At 42.3% G+C, this 19,266-nt stretch overlaps 1 protein-coding gene across 2 annotated transcripts in view; it reads left to right on the forward strand.

Moving 5' to 3' along the window:
• USP18 (ubiquitin specific peptidase 18) overlaps positions 1–19,266 on the forward strand; it is a 204,968-nt gene that overhangs the window by 47,540 nt on the left and 138,162 nt on the right. For both annotated transcript variants that reach the window (XM_078673597.1, XM_078673596.1), the window contains exons 2-4: positions 11,848–12,073; positions 12,571–12,667; positions 13,641–13,786. In XM_078673597.1, the coding sequence (XP_078529723.1) occupies positions 11,857–12,073; positions 12,571–12,667; positions 13,641–13,786 (460 nt within the window). In that variant the 5' untranslated portion in view covers positions 11,848–11,856. The remainder of the gene's footprint in view (positions 1–11,847; positions 12,074–12,570; positions 12,668–13,640; positions 13,787–19,266) is intronic.

The raw sequence follows: 19,266 nt of genomic DNA on the forward strand, positions 1-19,266 counted from the left end.
GAACTATTAATAATTAATTAACAAGTCATTCAAAATAAATACCAATAAATTAAATGACATATTTATTAAATTATAATTAAATTACTTCCCACCCTATTCCCCTATAAACCCACAACCCGTTACAGCAAATAAATTAATGACATTAACATATTTATCAATTAATCAATTACAATTATTCACAAATTGTATTTTAATTAATTACCAATTAAATATTTAATTAACAATTACTTCAAAATAGTTAACAATAAATAAATTAACATATTTAATTAATTATAATTAAATTAATTCCCACCCTATTCCCCTATAAACCCACAACCCGCTACAGAAAATAATTTAATAAAATTAACATATTTATGAATAAATAAATTATAATTAATTACCAATTATATTTTAATTAATTACCAATTAATAATTAATTAACAATTCATTCTAAATAAATATCAATAATTAATTAAACAAATTTAATTAATTAGAATTAAAATACTTCCCACCCTATTCCCCTATAAACCCACAACCCGCTACAGAAAACAAATTAATAAAATTAACATATTTAGCAATTAATCAGTTATAATTATTTACCAATTATATTTTTATTAATTATTAATCAATAAATAATTAATAAATACGTTTGAATAAATATCAATAAATAAATTAACAAATTTAAATAATTATAATTAAATTACTTCCCACTCTATTCCCCTATAAACCCACAACCCGCTACAGAAAATAAATGACTAAAATCAAATTATTTATCAATTATTCAATTATAATTAATTACCAATTATATTTTAATTAATTACCAATTAATAAACAATTAATTCCAAATAAATATCAATAAAAAAATTAACATACTTAATTAATTATAATTAAATTACTTCCCACCCTATTCCCCTATAAACCCACAACCCGCTACAGAAAATAAATGACTAAAATTAAATTATTTATCAATTATTCAATTATAATTAATTACCAATTATATTTTAATTAATTACCAATTAATAAAAAATTAATTCCAAATAAATATCAATAAAAAAATTAACATACTTAATTAATTATAATTAAATTACTTCCCACCCTATTCCCCTATAAACCCACAACCCGCTACAGAATTATATTACACAAAAATTAAAAATAATATTAACTTACCTTAAATTCGATATTTTTGTTGTCTATATTATGTCTAGTCGATATTATGTCCATTCTATATTTTTGATTCGATATTATGTCCATTCTATATTTTTGATTCGATATTATGTCCATTCTAATCGATATTATTTTTTTCTAGACGATATTTTTGTTGTCTAAATTATGTCTAGTCGATATTATGTCCATTCTATATTTTTTACTCGATATTGTGTCTAGTCGATAATAAAAACTCGATATTTTGACTCTATACCCCTAGCCCTCTCTGAAGTTTTTGCCTCTCCAGATGCGGCGCTATTAGTGGGTGGAGACCTGAACGTAGTGATGGATCCAGGGATGGATAGGTCAGAGCAGCGATCACATCAGGCAGGAGCACAGTCGCAGGGAGGGAAGCAATGGTTGATTGATGGTGGATTGAGCGATGTGTGGCGCACCCAGCACCCTAATGAGCGCGACTACACTTGTTACTCTGCGGCGCCCAAAACCTATGCACGCTTAGATCACTTTTTAGCCACATCCTCTCTCCTCCCCCACTTGCATGCAGCAGATATCACTCCCCGGTCCCTGTCAGATCATGCCCTCATCTCAGTGCTGCTCACATCCCATGGCAAGCGTCCACCACCGCAAGGCTGGCGTCTTCGTGATTCCCTTCTGCACTCGGAGGCAGTCACTACTCGAAACCGGGATACTATAGTACACTACCTCACAGACAACGACCCGACCAAGAGTGCACTCCTTTTGCAGAGGTATGGGAAGCTTTGGAATTAGTAGTGCGGGAAGAGTTCATCGTGATTGCGGCATCTTTTGCGCGGTTACGCAAAGAAAATCGTGCAGAGTTGGAGAGGGAGGTGGGAGCCCTAGAAGCAGTGCACAAACACTGGAGCCCCGAGAGTGTGGAGGGAATTGGAAACAAGGCGACACATGCTGAAACACTTAGACTTGGACAGGGCAGAGCATGCCCTCCTGCGTCTACAACATAAGTTTTATCTCAGCGGGGACAAGGGAGGGAAGATGTTGGCACATAGGTTACGGGCACGAACACAGATGTCAGCAACCAATCCATCCAGGATTTACAGGCGGTGGAGCATAACACTGACACCCTTATTGTCAACACCTTTCGCCAGTTCTATCTATGCCTTTACACAGGGGGGGAACACTGGCCGCGGAGTACAGAGGCATATATACATTTTTGCGATATTACTCCTATGTTTAAATCATCGGTTGACACTTTAGATGCCGCCATTCGCATAGAGGAGGTCATATCAGTGATAGCACGTTTGAAAGTGGCCAAATCCTCGGGCCCGGACGGCTTCTCCGGTTTGTTTTATAAAACCTTTTGCGTGGAGCTGGCTCCTCTTTTAACAAGACTTTTTAACTCCTTCCTCGATACTGCGGAGGTGACTGCCTCAATGTCAGAGGCAGCAATTACTGTTATTCTTAAGCCTGGGAAGGATCCTAAAGAATGCAGGTCATACCGACCAATTTCACTCCTTAACATCGACGCAAAGCTCTTCGCGAGTATCTTGGCAGCGCGACTTAGCCCTTTGATGGAAGGCCTTAATGACCCGGACCAGTCCGGCTTTATTCCGACGCGGCAAGGAGGGGACAATACCAAATGGCTCCTCCACCTCACAAACTTAATACACCGGTCTCGAACTAAGGCCTTTTTGCTCTCAATCTACATGGAGAAGGCCTTTGATCGCGTCAACTGGGAATATCTATTTGCATTCTTACGTGCTTTTGGTTTTGGTGATAACTTTGTCCAATGGGTCCAGTGACTCTACGCAGCCCCCAAGGCGGCGGTGCGAGTGAACAGGTGTAAATCAGCCCTCCTCCCCATTTCCAGAGGCACACAGCAGGGGTGTCCCTTGTCCCCGCTGCTCTTCGCGCTCTATATGGAGCCTTTTGCCCAACGCATCCGATCGAACCCAGACATTGTAGGTATCAAATTCAGCGCTGACCCACACAAAATTAGTATTTATGCGGACGATGTCATCCTGTAGCTCACACAACCCCATTCCACATTGCGGCACCTGTCGGGAGAGCTTCTCGCTTTTGGAAATGTCGCAGGGTTTAAAGTAAACTTTTTGAAATTGCAAATTCTCAACATTTCTATTCCTGAAGTTGAGATCCAGGACCTGCAGCAGGATTTTGCCTTCCAATGGATGCACACCGACATCATGTATTTGGGCATTTGGCTGACCTCGTCTATCGCTAAAACAACTATCCTCAATTATAAATTGTTGGTGGATCAAACGACCAAGGCATTGTCTGATTGGTCTCGCCAGTGAAAATGACTGTGCTCCCCCGTATCCTTTACTTATTTCAAATGCTCCCTGTGAGCCCACCACCAGGCACCCTTCAGAAATTACAGGGGCTCCTTAACAAATTTTTGTTGGACAATAAAAAACTGCGGCTTGCATTTTCACTTGTCACTTCGCCGAAAGCTTGTGGGGATGGGCTTCCCGCTAGTGGGAGCTTATTATCAAGCATCTTGTCTCCGCTACATTACGGAGTGGAACAGGCCCTTGTCCAGCAAACACTGGCACTTTATGGACCAAACAATGGCTGGTTGTAATATCTGGCGTGAACTCTGGCTTCCGCACAAACGCAGAGCGTGGGGCCTATACTCCTCTCCAGTGACTTCGCCGACTCTCAAAGTTTGGGATCAGTTAGCACGCCACAGGGGTTGGACTACATTTCCCTCCCCGATGACCCCTATCGTGGATAACCCCGACTTCCCGCCAGGGTGTGCGTCTCCAGTCTTCCACCGTTGGAGGGAGGAGGGATGTAAAAGGGTAGGCTCCCTCTTTGACCTAGATGGCTTGATTCCCTTCCCTTAACTGCGTAAGGATTTTATGATCTGCCAGAGTCGGACGATTTCCATTACTCACAGCTTGCACACTGGGTGACCCAATTTCGCTCTTATGTCCCGCCCCTTGACTTCTTTTGAAAAGTGGCTGGTCTGCAAAAAGGATGACCGTAAGCTCATATCTGAACTTTATGGGATGATCATTGCACGCCCCAAGAAGCAGCGTACAAAGGCGCAGGTCCGCTGGGAGACTGAATTAGGGGGACCTTTAACGCAGAAAGAATGGGAACACATCTTTTTCCGGGCACACCAGACTGCTTCCAATTCCGCGGGCGCGGAAGCTGCCTATAAAGTCACTTATTGGTACTATACCCCAGCGCGCATCAAATCATGGGATGGAACTAAGTCAGACCTCTGCTGGCGGGGTGTGGTCTTACTGGCACCTTGGTACATTTTCTGTGGCACTGTCCAAAATTAGTGCGGTATTGGACAACGGTTCTCGATGACCTTGATGCTGCATTTCAGATTACATTCCCACGAGCACCTGAACACCCGTTATTGGGACTCCCCGTTCTAAGTCCTTACCGTTACGCTCGCTGAGGGGTAAGCAGATAGCCCTAGCATTGCTTGCGGCCCAGCAGGTTCTCCTAGCACACTGGGGTTCCTCGACAACCCCTGACCTTCGAGATTGGATCCAGAGGCTTTGGCACCTTTTGACAATAGAGCGCCTTTCGGTCAGCATCGATGGGAAGGGTTCGGAATATGCAACACTGTGGGTCCCATTCTTGCAACTCCTTACCAAAGTCATGAGGGAAGTTACGTGCCCCAAATTCCTACAAATCCTGCAACTCATTCCTCTGGAACCACCAGGGGCCACCAAAATATTGTCTGAACGACACTAGCCTGGGACCGGTTGTTAGGGGGTGGTAGAAATGATGGTTAAGGACTGATGCAGAGAGGGGTGGGGGTGGGGGGGTTTGAGGGGTGGAGGGTGTAGTTGTTTGTCTATTTCTCTGTTTCATTTGTTCTATAAAAGTGGTACCTTAGCCAGTTGCCTTATCTTTACGCAGTGGTCTGAATTTTATCACGGTGTCGCCCTCCGGGATGTAGACCTAAACGCTGTGTATTGACCATAAGATTATGCTCTGCCGTCGCCTGGATGTAGGCAGCTAAGCTGTGTATAATGATTCTCTACCACGCAATAAAGTATGATTGATTCTAAAATCCACTCTCAGGTGTGTATTTGCTTCTTGATACACTGGTTTTATAGTTAGTTGAAGCAACAACCAGACATTATTGTTTATCTTCATTGTCCATGATCATTAGGTAATCTTGATATTTTGGCTTACTTCGTTCCAGGTTGTTCTAATATAAGTTGTGGATGGGATCCTAGCTATGGTTGATATGATAGTATATTTAACTTCATACACCTCAAGGGATCACTTGACAGGGCTGTACCCTGTTTCTAATGACTAAATATAAGAATGCTGGCCTCAAGTGTCCCCAGTTGTAGGTTAATATATTGGAGGATAGCTGTGGTTGATATCTACTGACTACAAGTCACAATTTCTAATGCTATACAAGTTAAAATCCACTGGCCAAACTCAAAATCAAGCTGTTAGATAATCCATTACTGCCTTTGCACTTATAAAGTGGTTTCTGAAACAGTTTGCAATGTAGATAAGCGTACAATGAGTAGCCCATTTTGGAATTGAAGGGTCTATCGCCACAACAGGAGCATGTTAGTGTAGTAAGGGAATCTGTAATTCTGATTTTCACAGAACAGTAGCCATTGAAGGACTTACTTTAGGGTTTACAGATAAGTATTAACTCCCTAGACTCACACAAGAGGTGACCCCACCTATGTGAATACCAAAGAAACCTGTTGTACTAAGTTTTATCTCAATCAACATTTTTTCATATTTTAATATACAAGATGGTTAACTGTTTTGGTAACCACAGTGGATAGAAGAAAGCGTATGTCTATTGCAGAACACTGGCAAATAGTGTCCTTCTAGATTTGCTACTAAATAATCACTGAAAAGACAGAGCGTGGTGATGATTAACAATACTCTTCAGTAAATATTTTATGGCTAGAAGCATAAGTAATAGTGCCTGGACTTTCCCGGATTCCTGACGACACATACACCTAAACAATCATTCAAGAAGAGCTTAGACCTTCATGTTCGGCCTGAATCACAAACTGCAGTTTATAATGTGTTTTGTAGTGTTACAAAATGTGCTACAAAGTGCTATTCACAAATTATGTGCAGAGTTTACGCCTCCGCCTATACTAATATGTGCGGGGTTCTTAGCCCCAACTGCGGAAACTTTGCACACATAAGTATACATTTTACTAGTAAATGTGGGAGTGACTGGAGGGAGTACGTGGAAAAAAGGCCAGACTTACTACAGAAGGGAATGTAATTAGGGAAGGGCGTCTCCCACCCATACAGAGTAAGCCAATTGCTTTACGCAAAGTGTGGAGACATTCATCTTTAACTTTTGTTGTACATTTACTCCCTGAGTTTGAATACCAAAAAGTGTCAAGTTTACTCCAAAGTGTAAAATTACTCAAAAATGGAAGTTGTCTTTGGGGATCAGGTTCAAAATCTTGGTGGGTGTTGCCCTTAAAATCCCCAAGTCATTATCTGAAGGCTCTGTAAGTAGATTGGTGCTGACTTCAAAAGCTCCTTCTCAAAAGTACATACTCTTTCCTGCCGTGGAATTTTAATTGTCACCGAAGTATGTCACAACTTGTGAACCCCTACTTATTGCCTTTTGTCTCATCTGGTGCATCTTCTTCATTCTTCTTGCAGGTTCACATGCAGGGCCTCAGAAGATATACATTCTGTCAACCTCATATGCTGATACTCTTTTAAATAGCGTGGGACTAGCAGCTGCTGTATGGATTTCCTATCATTCACTTATGGACCTTGCTCACTTTTGCCAACTGTACATTTGTTGGAGATTTGTGTTTCATACACATTTAGATGAGGGAGATTGGTATTTAATTGCCCTCATAAGGGATAGGACCCTCAGCGTTCATGTCGGAACACTTAGGGCCTTATATAAAGTTTGGAAGATGAGTAACATCCATCAGTAATGGGTTGGATGTCCTGTCTGCCAAACATGTGGTCCCCCAGTTCTTTTCTCTTTAGAGTTGGAGGAAGCACCATGTTTCTAATGGCGGAGCCTCCAGTAGCAAAAACCTTTGACTGACAGTCTGTCCAACACCGGACCATCACAAGATGTACATCGGACCGTCCGCTTTACTTAGAGTGGACGCTCTAACATAAGTGTTTCCTGTTCAGGACCAACAGGATTTCACTGGTGGTCCTTAACAGGACACCAAAGAAACAACCTCTACACCCTGTGAGAAAACTCCCAGTACTTCAGGGACATTTCTTCTTTGTTTGTCAATAACAAACTCTTGACTTGGGAGTTTGTTTTTGAAGAACAAAAAACTCTGCTGAGTGAGCACATTAAAAACCTACTAAAACAAGCATTTACAATGCAACGGTTTCGCCTTTGGAAAAGTTAGAGCTATTGGCAATGTAAATGACAATGCCATTTATTTATCTGTTTTCAAAACCAACACATAAATACAAATTTTGTCATTTACAATGCCAATAGCTTAAACTTTTTCAAAGGCGAAACCGTTGCATTGTAAACATCTCGAGATCTGAGTGTCACCGACCTCCCTCTCTAGAGATGTGAGTGTCACCGGATCAGCATACTCTAAAATTTTTACTTTTAAAAACTATTTTTAAACATGTTTTAGAGTGGATTACCATTCAGTTTTTCGCTTTGGGCATACTGAATATGGTTTATTAGGGAAAAATAGCACACAATATGTAGATTCCAAGGGTAATAAGAGCCGCATTTTCGATGTTGTTATAGTCTGAATTACGCCTGAAGCTGAGTACACTGATGTATTGTACGCACTGTATTAGAACTGCACATTTGTCCCCACTGTATGTGGCATGTTGGTCAGGATTCGTCTCTGTCTCAAACATCCCTCCGCGCTCCTGCAGTTTCCAAGGGAAGAATCGCGATTATTGTGGCGGGGGTTTGAATCTAGACTATTCCTGCTATCTGCATTTCTTGTATCTAATCCCCCGTGAGACTCCTGTCACTGTGAGCCGTGGGGATGTGTTTCCTCCTTTCTATTAATGATTGGAGGCTTTGTTTGTATCTTTTGTACTTTGTATTTTTTGTGACACTCTCTGGAGTTCCCACTCATAGTAAACAGTGGCTTGTGTTAAAGGGTCCACGCTCCAGGACACTGTGGGGTGAGTGGGGCTTTCTTCAGATTTGAGGGAAGGGGGCGCTAAAGATTGCTTTTGAGGCAACATTTTAACAGCCGAACTGACAAAGAATGTGAGGCATTTAATGTCCAAATATCGGCTTTCTGTAACTAACACATCATGTAAATGCCCGTATCAAGGGCATGTTACATTTGTTTCATCGAAATGATATCAGGGCTTGAAACTTAAAGTCAGAGCTACGGCGAGAGGCTGGCAGGGCTGCGAGAGACTGGCAGGGCTGCGAGAGGTTGGCAGGGCTGCGAGAGGCTGGCAGGGCTGTGAGAGGCTGGCAGGGCTGGGGCAGAGTCATTATGAGTCATTATGGTCACACAGAGCAGGGTTTGTAATACACGACTCGGACAGAAGACCCGTTTAAAGGCACCGCCTAGCATGAAAGCCCCACATGTCCCCTGGCCTCTCCGGGTCTGTAGTGCTGAATTTGCAAATAAAACAATAAATAGATGAATAAGTTCCAAGGGTCAGAGTCAGGGCCCACTGCAGCTTGCGCCACACATGGCCCCTGCAGCGCTGCCAGTGACAGCACCAGTACAACACCCAACCGTGATGGCCGCTGCGAGGGGGAAAGGACGTCTTTCTAAACTGTTATCGGGATTAAACTGCGGGGTGCATCATGAACATATAGACATGCGTTTTACAAGGAAACCTCATCCTTAATCAGCCCAGTGATCGTGTTCGAATTAGGCGAAGTTGAAGCGAAAAAGCATGTGCCATCGGATAGATCGTGGTCTGTCCTTGATGGAGCAGAGTTAAATCGTCGACCGTGTAGTGCTCAAACAGAATCTCGCCGGGTATTATAGAGCGGGTTCGGGCTAGTGAAAAACCCGTTGTTGGTGTCCTGGGAATCGCAGAAGTAACGGCGGACGCGACGCATGCGTGTTAAATCAAAGGGTAATAGAAACAAACGATGGGCAAATGTCCGTGGCAACCATCTTGGGCGTGTGTTGGGTGAAATGAGTTCACAAAAATGATGTGAACAAAAGGAATGGAAACCCGTGAATTAAAGCCAAATGTAACTACAAAAATCGCATGTGCATAAAATAGTAACCTAAGTGTTTTGCAGAGTAATGTGATATACATGAAATGTTGTTAAGGCAATTCAACACATTAATTAACTATGTACAATACAGTAAATGATAATATAAACCAACAAGCCTGGCCAACGACAAATCCTCCTGTTGTTGTTTTTTCCCCTCTCGGAACGCAGATAAGCTCCAGACGGCAACAAGTCAGGTCCCGGGCCTTCCAGCCAATCACAGCGCGGCCCGGGGAATGACATCACGGGGGTGTCCCGGGCCGGCAGCCAATGACAGCGCGGCCCGGGACAAAGGGGCGGGACTTAAAAAAGTCCCAGAAACGCCCCCGAATCGCGTTTTCACCAGAAAGCGTGACTGACAGCCTCTGTCTCCCAATGGCTAGCCTCCATTTATGGAGCTAGCCAATGAGAGACAGAGGCGGAACCAAAGTCGATATGTAGGATCATGAGGTTTCGCCATGGGCGGAGCAACTGCTACGCAGTTGCAACGCCCAGGGCGAAACCTAAAAACAGTGTGTCTACAGTGGAGCCACAGGAGTGGTGGTTCTTCTGAAGTTGCTGAGTTCTATGGCTGCCTGTTGGAGATCTTTAAAAATGTCTGACAGTCTTCCACCAGGTCAGGGGAGCACATGCCTCTGCTGACTTGGCAGACCATTCACTATACTTTAAATGAGGCCCCCAGTTAAAAATATTTCACTACAATCAAGATATTTGGAGCACATTCAAGGGGTGTCTGCTCTTATTAAGACTTCCACTTTCTTGCTGTGTTTTACACTCTTGTTGACCTAGTTGAAATTGTCTTGTCTTTGAGTCCAGTAATAAATTTCTGTTCGGAGCTGCAAATTCACTATGCACGACTGCAAGAGTTCTGTGCCGAAGCTCGAGTGCTCTATACCAGGGTTCTCCAAAGTCCGTCCTGGAGGGCCGCATCCAGGCCAGATTTTTAGCATATTTCCCCGTTTACATAATTGTAGTTATCTCAAATATCTGGCATGGATCCAGCCCTCCAGGTCCAAGTTTGGAGAACCCTGCTCTAGACAACCAAGTGTCCTTGCTGAGGTGCAAATGATGTGTGAGGAACCTGAAGTGCTAAGGGTTCCACTAAAGCTCAGGGCAAAGAAGGAAAGATTAAAGTGATGGTGAGCACCATTCTTACGGGGCTTTCTTATGGAGAAGACCAACAAATGCACAGGATTCACCATGAAAGCGGACTTTAATGTTTGCCTACCCAAACATGAATTTGAGCCCTTTTCTGGTGAATACCAGTGTTTTGTGTAATATTTGTTGGCACCATAGGTAATTGCTGTGAGCATATATTCCAAGCATCCTTTTTGAATAATCTGATCTCCTGAAATTCCAGGGTTCATAGTCATACTCCAGAAACATGAAGTAAATCATTGAAATACCTTTGAGTTTCATAGTGTCACCACATATCGTGGATCTACTGAACAAGCACTTCATGCTGCTGTATTTATGAGGTGGTTGTTTACACCTATTATTACCTTATTGCCATGGGCACTGCAGACATGGCTGTTGTGTATCATCCATTTATAGGTATTTCAAATTAACTACGTTTTTTTCACTGCTGGCGACCCTGCCTGATGTACCAAGGTGATCGCTGGTAGTAATCTTGCATATTGTGGTCACTGATGTAATCTCCTCTGATGCAGTCACTATTACAACACTAATAATATTAGTAGCTCAGGGTTATTTTCATTGATCAAAAGTAGCTCTTAGGACAGAAAAGGTTGACAACCCCTGGTCTAGGATATTGACTCACCTCTGAGCCAACAGAAAGCACTCTTGAGACACAGTTAAAGAGAGCAGCATAGTTATCTGGTCTGATGTTCAGCATCTGGATTTTCTATATCTTGAAAAGTTGTGGCAGAATGTATTGATAATATTGTAATATGCACAAAAGAATGTAAAATGTGGGCATAAATGAGCTGACTGATGGCAATATTTAGAGTTTGGCGGACACAGAAAATCTTCCCATTTGTGAAGAAAGTGCTGAATGTAGCTGAGAATTAATGAGTGAATTTTTGCCTCAGTAGTTATAGTATAATATAGCCGTATAGCCTGCTGATGAGGGTGATACAGGTTGTTAAAGGCCCTGAACCAGAGTTATAGGCCTGAGCCGCAGGCGAGGACCTATAACGAGGTAGAGGGCCTTTAACCACTGGAATAGCTGGAGGCAGAAGGGCTATAAGGAAATTAGAACATTCCACCCACTGAGGGTAGAATGTTCTAAATTAAAAAGGGAGCAACAGAAAGACAAACATTGGAATGTTGGAGCTCAAGGTTTATACCAATCAATCTTAGTCCAGAGCTACGCTATTGTCTTCAATGGACCTCTCAGCAATCCACTGTTCTTATGAAGGAAATTTCATCAGTGGATTCTTCACCGGTTTAGCACTTTTTCCACAAATCAGAAGACTATCCGTAGACCCAACTCTACATTGCTCCTCATCTGTTTCTGCAAAGACTCACACAGATCAGTGACTACTTTAGCCCTCTTTTTTTACCAGCTACAGAACATGGATAGCCAAGAAGATGAACCTGTCTACAACCTCTATGCCTCAGTGGCCTGGCCAATGACCGAAAGAGACCTGCTTTCCACACAACATAAAGAGGACTACAGTAGATCAATGCCTGAGGATGGCTACCTCTATGTGAATGATAATAAAAACGGGGGTCCTGCACTCAAAAGCTGTGAATCGCGATGGTTGTATACCTCGGGGCCCTTCAGAAATGGTAAGCCCTGTATTTCCAATCATGTCTGTTTCACAGGTTGGAGGACCATCATTTTACTCGTCCACTGGTAATTCCTCAGGATTGCTTTTCAGTTTATCTTTTTTTGGCCAGCTCTGCTGCTCCACACAGAGCAGCTGGACTCAATCTGCATTCACCGATGGTGACCAACAAAGCCATTCCTATCTGGGGTTGCTGGTGTTCCTGTCTGGAGAGGACCTGGGCTGATGGTGTGGGCTGAACTGTTCCTATCGGAGCAGGACCAAGTGAAATGTGCATATGGCTGGTCACTGCATAGAGTGGCATACTGGGGAACACACAATGGCTGGGATGCATCCTGAGTAATTGCCAGTGGTGAAGACTGAATCAAGCGTTGCACAGATTACCTTTTAGATTTTTATCTTGTAATTAACAGCACTGAATATACAAATGAAATGGGATTAATATCATTTGAGCACCTTAACATTTCATCTCTAAGTTATTTCCTCATTTTCCCTTAGGAGCTGTTGGCCTGTACAATATGGGACTTACCTGCTGCCTAAACTCTCTACTTCAGACACTGTACATGAACAGGGAGTTCACAGATATACTACAGGGGTGAGTACAATGGATTTTGGAATGATATCAAACATAGAAGCAAAATTGGTTTATACTAGGAAAGTCTGCATGGTTTTGAAGCTTTCATCTTGGCATAAAAGATTCTTAATCCATGGAAAATAGTTGTACAACTGTCTACAGCCATGGATAGGCCTGAGAGTTCCAAGACCTTCTCAAGCCAGGGAAGACAGACCTAAGATTGTCTTGAGTAAGAAATAATTATTCGTAAATAAGCCCACTGCATCTCCTTTCCTCTCCCACCTTCTATTCCTCAAGCTGTTTCTATCCCAGTCCATCATGGCAGCCACGCTGACCTGCAGCAGACATGCTGTGCCATTATTTTTTACTTTCATCACCAATCCATCATGGCCCCATGTATAATTATACCTCTCCTTAGTTACCAACCACAATGATGGCTATGCTTAAGAGAAAAAGCTAGCTCACCAATGTTATTTACGTCTTCAATCTTCCATGGGCACCATTCTAACATGAAGCTGAATTTGTTTCGTCACTGTAGCTATAATTCTTATCAATCTGATACAGTGACAAACTTCAATATGGACTTTACCATTAGAGTAACTAATAATATCTTCGTTGACTTATTGTAGGTTCTTATTGAATAATTAAAGAGGTTTGTGATTGTTGGCAACTTTCTTCTGAATCCATCATGCCTCATCAGGCAAACACTATTTTCTATCAGGAAGCCCTCCATTCTGATCTGTCAATAGCACAATCCCCTTCCTTCCTCTACATATAAGCAACAAGTTCCCTCCGCCTGCTGCCTGCTCCAGTTAATTTAGTTTGTCTCTATACATTGGAAATATGAGCAGCAACAATAAAGGGTATTGTAGAAGTCCTGAGCCTCAATGACTCCATTGCTCTGTGGACCACCACTCTTTCTCATTGACAGATATTGTTTTTTGGTTCTGACCTTGCTTAATGCTCATTCCTGTGTTGCTCTTTCTCACTCTAGCATGGATATGCCAGAGGATGCTGCTGCCCTGCAGAACAACATGCCCTACCAGCTGCTGACACTGTTTGAGATGATGCAGAGCAGCAGAAGAAATGCCGTCTACCCATACCAGCTCCTCCGCTGTCTGCAAAAGCACGGCATGAAACGTAAGGACAAAGATGGACCTGCTGGAGATGTCAGTAAGGCTGTGAGGGATATTTCAGACAGGAGCATGATGCAGGCGCCTTAAGCCCATAGTGGTGGGGGACCGCAAGGTCAATGTATTTCTGGGAGTCTCAAGTGCCTCTCATCACATGCTAGAGGGCCAGTGGCCCCATCATTTTACAATAGGCCACTGTTTGGAAAATACCTTGAGAGAGAGTGTACCTCTTTGCAGATGACGCAAAGATCTCCCAGAGAGTAGGGCTTCAGAGGAAGGCTAAAACATTAGAATATTTTAGGGAAATAAAGATCAATCAGACAGATAGTAAATTGTATTCAGAGCATCTAGGTGAAAGTTGTGTATTATGTAAGAGAACCTTTCAGATTTGGGTGAGATGGCGGAAAGATATCGCAGATCATCAGCCAGGAAATAGAACCATCAGTATTCCCTCAAATAGCCTCAAAGATCTCAGTGTGAAGAGGCAGAATGAGCACCACGAGAAGGTTGGGAAAAATGGGCTGAGGTTTAATAAGCAGAATAAGTGGAGTCTTGTTTCCCCATGTAGATACCACTGGAAAGGTCTAATCAAAAGAATTGTGTCCAGTTCTTTGGGCCAGATGACAAGAGAAATGAAGATGAATTAGTCACATTCAAGACAGCATCCAAGGTGGAGCAAGGCTTCGATCAGAAATTCAAGGAAGAGCGGAGGAGAGAGGGGGATGTAAAAAGGCATTGTCTCGGGGGCAGACATGCACAGTAAATGGAGTGAGCATGTGGCCCTAGAGCAAGTGGGGACAATAATTAATAGAATTGGAAAAGGCCCAGAATAGATACAGGAGTAATTCTAATGCAAAGGCTGAGATATAAAATAAGGCCCAGATCTACTCAAGGTTTGTGATGGTGCTTGCGACACACCAAGCGGTGCAATGGGCAGTAATAGACCAGCTTTCAAGATCAAGAGCTATTTTGCATTGAAAGCTGACTTTTGTGCAGCCCCAAAACCTTTTTGTGACAATCCCATGTTGATGAATAGAAGGGGGAATGGTAGGAGACAGGCCACCACAAAAAACATAGCTTTTGGTCCTAATCCAGACCTAGTAAAAAAGCGGGAACTGGACTTGCCCCGAATCCTAATGCTCAATATAAACATAAGCAAACAACTAATCTGGCGGTATATTGCCTGATATAGCAACATGTAACATGTGCTATACTTTAGCACACATCCTAGACTTCTGACGCCTGTACAGTGGTCCACACATATGAATTTGTATTGAAAGGTGTACCTCAAGTACAAATCCTCGGCTAACCACTGCTGCCTTGCCTTTTCACCATAGCATGAGGCTGCCCTGCACTTACATAGCCAGATTTCACCTACAAAGCTACACCACCTCATTTAGAGATGGAGACCTGTTGAGCTTCCACCACTAAGACTCATTCTCTACTAATGGAGGTCCTTCCAACATAGATCTTTCCTGACTTGGCAAGCCATGTATGGCATGGCAGACTCGTTCAGGAAAATGTCCCCAAAGGTGAGTGACATGACTTACCAAGAGGACCACCATTACATGGTGGATTGCCAAGCTTTAATTTTTGCAATACTGGTGGGAGCATTTTTGGCAAAAATGGCCACCAAATCCATGGGGAACTGAAAATACGTCACATATGTTACTTCTAGGCCACGGCGGGAGGACATTCGACATCGGATCTGATTGATGGTCTGCCATTCATATTGTAAATGCCCCACTAAGTACATGTCATGGTGTTGCTGCAGGCTTGGCACATACATTGGTAAAACAGAACATCAAGGGGTATCATTTGCAAATGAGATAACTTGATTTAACGGATTACATTTGATGCTTTTGTGAGGGCTACTAAAATTAAGGGGGACAACAGTGTGTTAGGGTTGACTAGATTTTGTACCAAGGAAAAGGAGATTATGCAAAATGGTATACAAAATATACAACACACTCTGTGGCATCCTTATCTAGCTATTTTGATATTTAAACTCACTGACATTAAAGTGGTTCCAGTGCTATAAAGTAACCAAGGTTTCCTAACTATACACTAATAGATACTGTTCTAAATGTAATTTACAACAAATTAATAAGTTTGTCTTACCAGGAACCACTAGAACACAATGTTGTTAACACTGTCCTTTCTACCTCTCAGAGTAAAATAAATTATATACAATATACAGTTTTGCTCTTAGAGTAAAACAAGCTTAATGTGCACACTTTTTGTAATGAAAAGCATGCCTTGCTTATTCAGCTCGATCTACATATTTGATGTTAATTCTCTTCCTTGTTGAGTTTACTCTGTCTACACAGAGTAACACCACTGGAAGTACATCCTTTCAATAAAACAAAGCTCTGAAGAACAGTATTATGAATTTTAATATTTAGTATGTACATGTCTCAACTGGAGGTAGTTTGAATTCAAAATGTCACATTTAAAAAGATGCAACATGCTTTTGATTCATTTAAACATATTGGGCCTGATTTACATATGTGACATAGTACTAGGCCCACCAAACGCTCAGTCACTCCCTGTGTTTTTGAGTTGGGGTCCATCAGTTTTCTGATGGTGGTGCCCCCTTGGCTCTGCTGTAGGAAAACTTACTCCGATGGTCCAACAGCATTGGGGCGATCAGAGGAAGGGAATCAGACTGCCCATCCTATCTAGAAAGAGCATCTGATCTTCTTTTTTCTGTTCACCATCGCCAGGTAAAACCTGCCGATCGCAAACAGGAGAAAACTTTTAGGTTGTGAGGCCATTATTTTTTTGTTTCCAAAAAGAACTCTAGATTTGAGGTTTGCTTCTGAAAACAAAAACATGTGGTGCATGGACTTCCAAAGCATTCAGGTTTCCTAATGCAACCAGGACATTCTGTGTTGTACAGATGGAATTGATCTAAAAATGATGGTACATTCACTGATAGATCACGTGTAAGTAGCCAAGGAGAATCAGTTGGTGGAATATAAATATTTAGGATCAAGAGCTCTCACCCTCCAGAGTTGGTGGCATGCTTCATCATCGGGCAGCTCCTCGTTGGGCTGGTGCTGCAATGCCCCACGGGCCCCTCATGGGGGCTCTTTGCCAGAGATCTTTTCATATTATTCACCATAGCAAGCCTATGGTGAGGGTGCTAGGACTGCAATCACGGGGTAGGTCGCCCGGCAATGACCATGCACGAGCCCACATTGCACATTGAATGGTTACTTGACTCTTGCAATGTCTAAGGGGCCTGATAACTCTTCCTACAGGGTTGGAAGCTTGTTCACCCTTTCCTCATGATGGTATTTCAAGTGAGAGATCTGGGCTTTCCCACACTATGTAGGTGGATTAGAAGAGTGGGTACTCCACCACTTTAGATTCTCTTCCCATTCCTATGTAGATTAGGATATTACAAGGTCCTGACGAATTGACACAGATCATTTTGACTATCTTTATGGCAAAAAACATGTTGCCCTATCATTGATCCCCACTTGATAGGAACAAGAAGGAACATTATTTCCTATCTAGAGTCACTTTGCTTTTAACCCTTAACAAAAACCACCACTACACTAAAGTAGTGACGCCAAGGCCCTTAGTTAATTTTAACCTTAGCATGTCACTCACTTTCACTCCAATCTACCCCACTTTAGCACCCTTGCGATGGGCTTGCTACAGTGAATATTTTTATTCCACTAACCGTTTCTCCTTGGCGACACACGAGTGGTGTTTCACCTACAAGTATCATCAGGAACTGCATATTCCTTGTGTATTAGTTATATATAGGGAATAATTGTTCCCAGTCCCTCGTTTGTTAAGTCATTCAATTCACTGATATATCATGTACATCTGTAAAAGATAGGAGTAATCACAAAACAGTAAATGTTGCCAGAAACAAAGTGCAATAATGCACAATAACTCGTCACAGAAACTAAAGAGGATCCTCTACAATGAACAACTTTCCTAATTTTAAGGTCTGTTCTGAAATAGTTTCAGCTCTTTCGCCACCCTCATGTGATTAACATATTTCATAAATATAAAATGCATACCTATTGGGTCAGATCTCTCCAGCCACTGCTCTGTTCAGCTGTCATGTACATTTTGCTTCCATGCACCGGAGGATTCCGCATGGGGCAATGGGTGAGCCCACTTCAGCCATGGCTCTCTTGCACAGTGAATGACAGCATTTTGTCTGATCACATGTGCACATCTTCCTACAGTGCACTACGGTGCCAGGCTTGCTGGACCATCATATTAGTTTTTCAACGCGTTTTTCTTTCTGTTATACACATTTTAGTCATCCTTGTGTGCTTGTAGTATATTTCCAGATTATAGTAATTCAAAGCCAATAGTGCCTTTTCTTTGCATCGATAATTCATGTTTGTCTGATCTGCATAAAACTAAAAAGGATTTATATACCTGTTGTAAGTACACCTACATTCAAGGCGCCGTTGTACTGTTCAATTAAAAGTAGATGCATTAGTTATATTTTTGGTTTGATTTTTATTTAATTTGTAAAGCATGAACACATGCCCAAAAGTTGTCTAGTGGCTACCTAAATTGAAAAAACCCTGAAACTGACATGGTAGAAGATTCTACAGCTGAGGTAAACAGCCACGTTTTCAGAACCTTTCTGAAAGCCAGGCGACTAGAGATGTTCCTTAAAGGATCAGGCATTTGGATCCAAAGGAAAGTGGTTGCGTAGAAAAGCTTCTATCACCCCAAGAGGCTTTAGAGGTGGTTTGAGCTAGCATTTTATTAGCTAATGTTGAACGCAGACGTCTGTTAGGGATATATTGTCTACTATTATCTCTAAACAAACTAGGCCCTGCAAGAGAAAGCGATTTGTGCACTATGCATCGTGCATTTTTATCAAAAAATATTTTACTGCACTATATGTTCCCCACATTTAGATGATAGAATGTTTTCTATTTTTCCTTTTTTATTTTTGTGATCTACGCAAAAAAAAAAAATCATTGTCCTAGCCTGCCTAGGGAAGACCTATTGGCTTTGCCAACACGTGTTGTACTTATGGCTAATCTTACATAACCACGACTATTCGGCTGTGCATTTTATGCGTAATTTCTATGTTCTTCACATTAACACTGATCACATAATTTCTCTCTCAGCACACTTGGTTCGAGCAGAAAATGTCTCACAGGAAACGTGAAACTGCATGTGGTCCATGATAACATGCATTGAAAGATATCAAGTGTTTTTAGCACTAACTTCCCCAGTCCACAGACCACGCTTCCGCGGGTTCAAGAGACTGAGAAGGCTCAAGCACCTCCCCAAAACTGTACCCAAGCCTCCACCCACCCCCAGATCCTCAGCTCAACGTCCCTGGGAAGGTAGGCTAGTCCAAGAAACTATTAAAAAACTTGTAGCAGGTCTGGAAAACTGAAACCCAGTCAAACCCTCTCAACATTCCCACCCCTCACCCCCTTAGCTGCCGGGCCCTTTACTAATTGTTTAGCATTTAACCAGTTTTGC

Source organism: Lissotriton helveticus, chromosome 1_1 (genome assembly GCF_964261635.1).
Source record: "Lissotriton helveticus chromosome 1_1, aLisHel1.1, whole genome shotgun sequence".
NCBI lineage: Eukaryota > Metazoa > Chordata > Amphibia > Caudata > Salamandridae > Lissotriton > Lissotriton helveticus.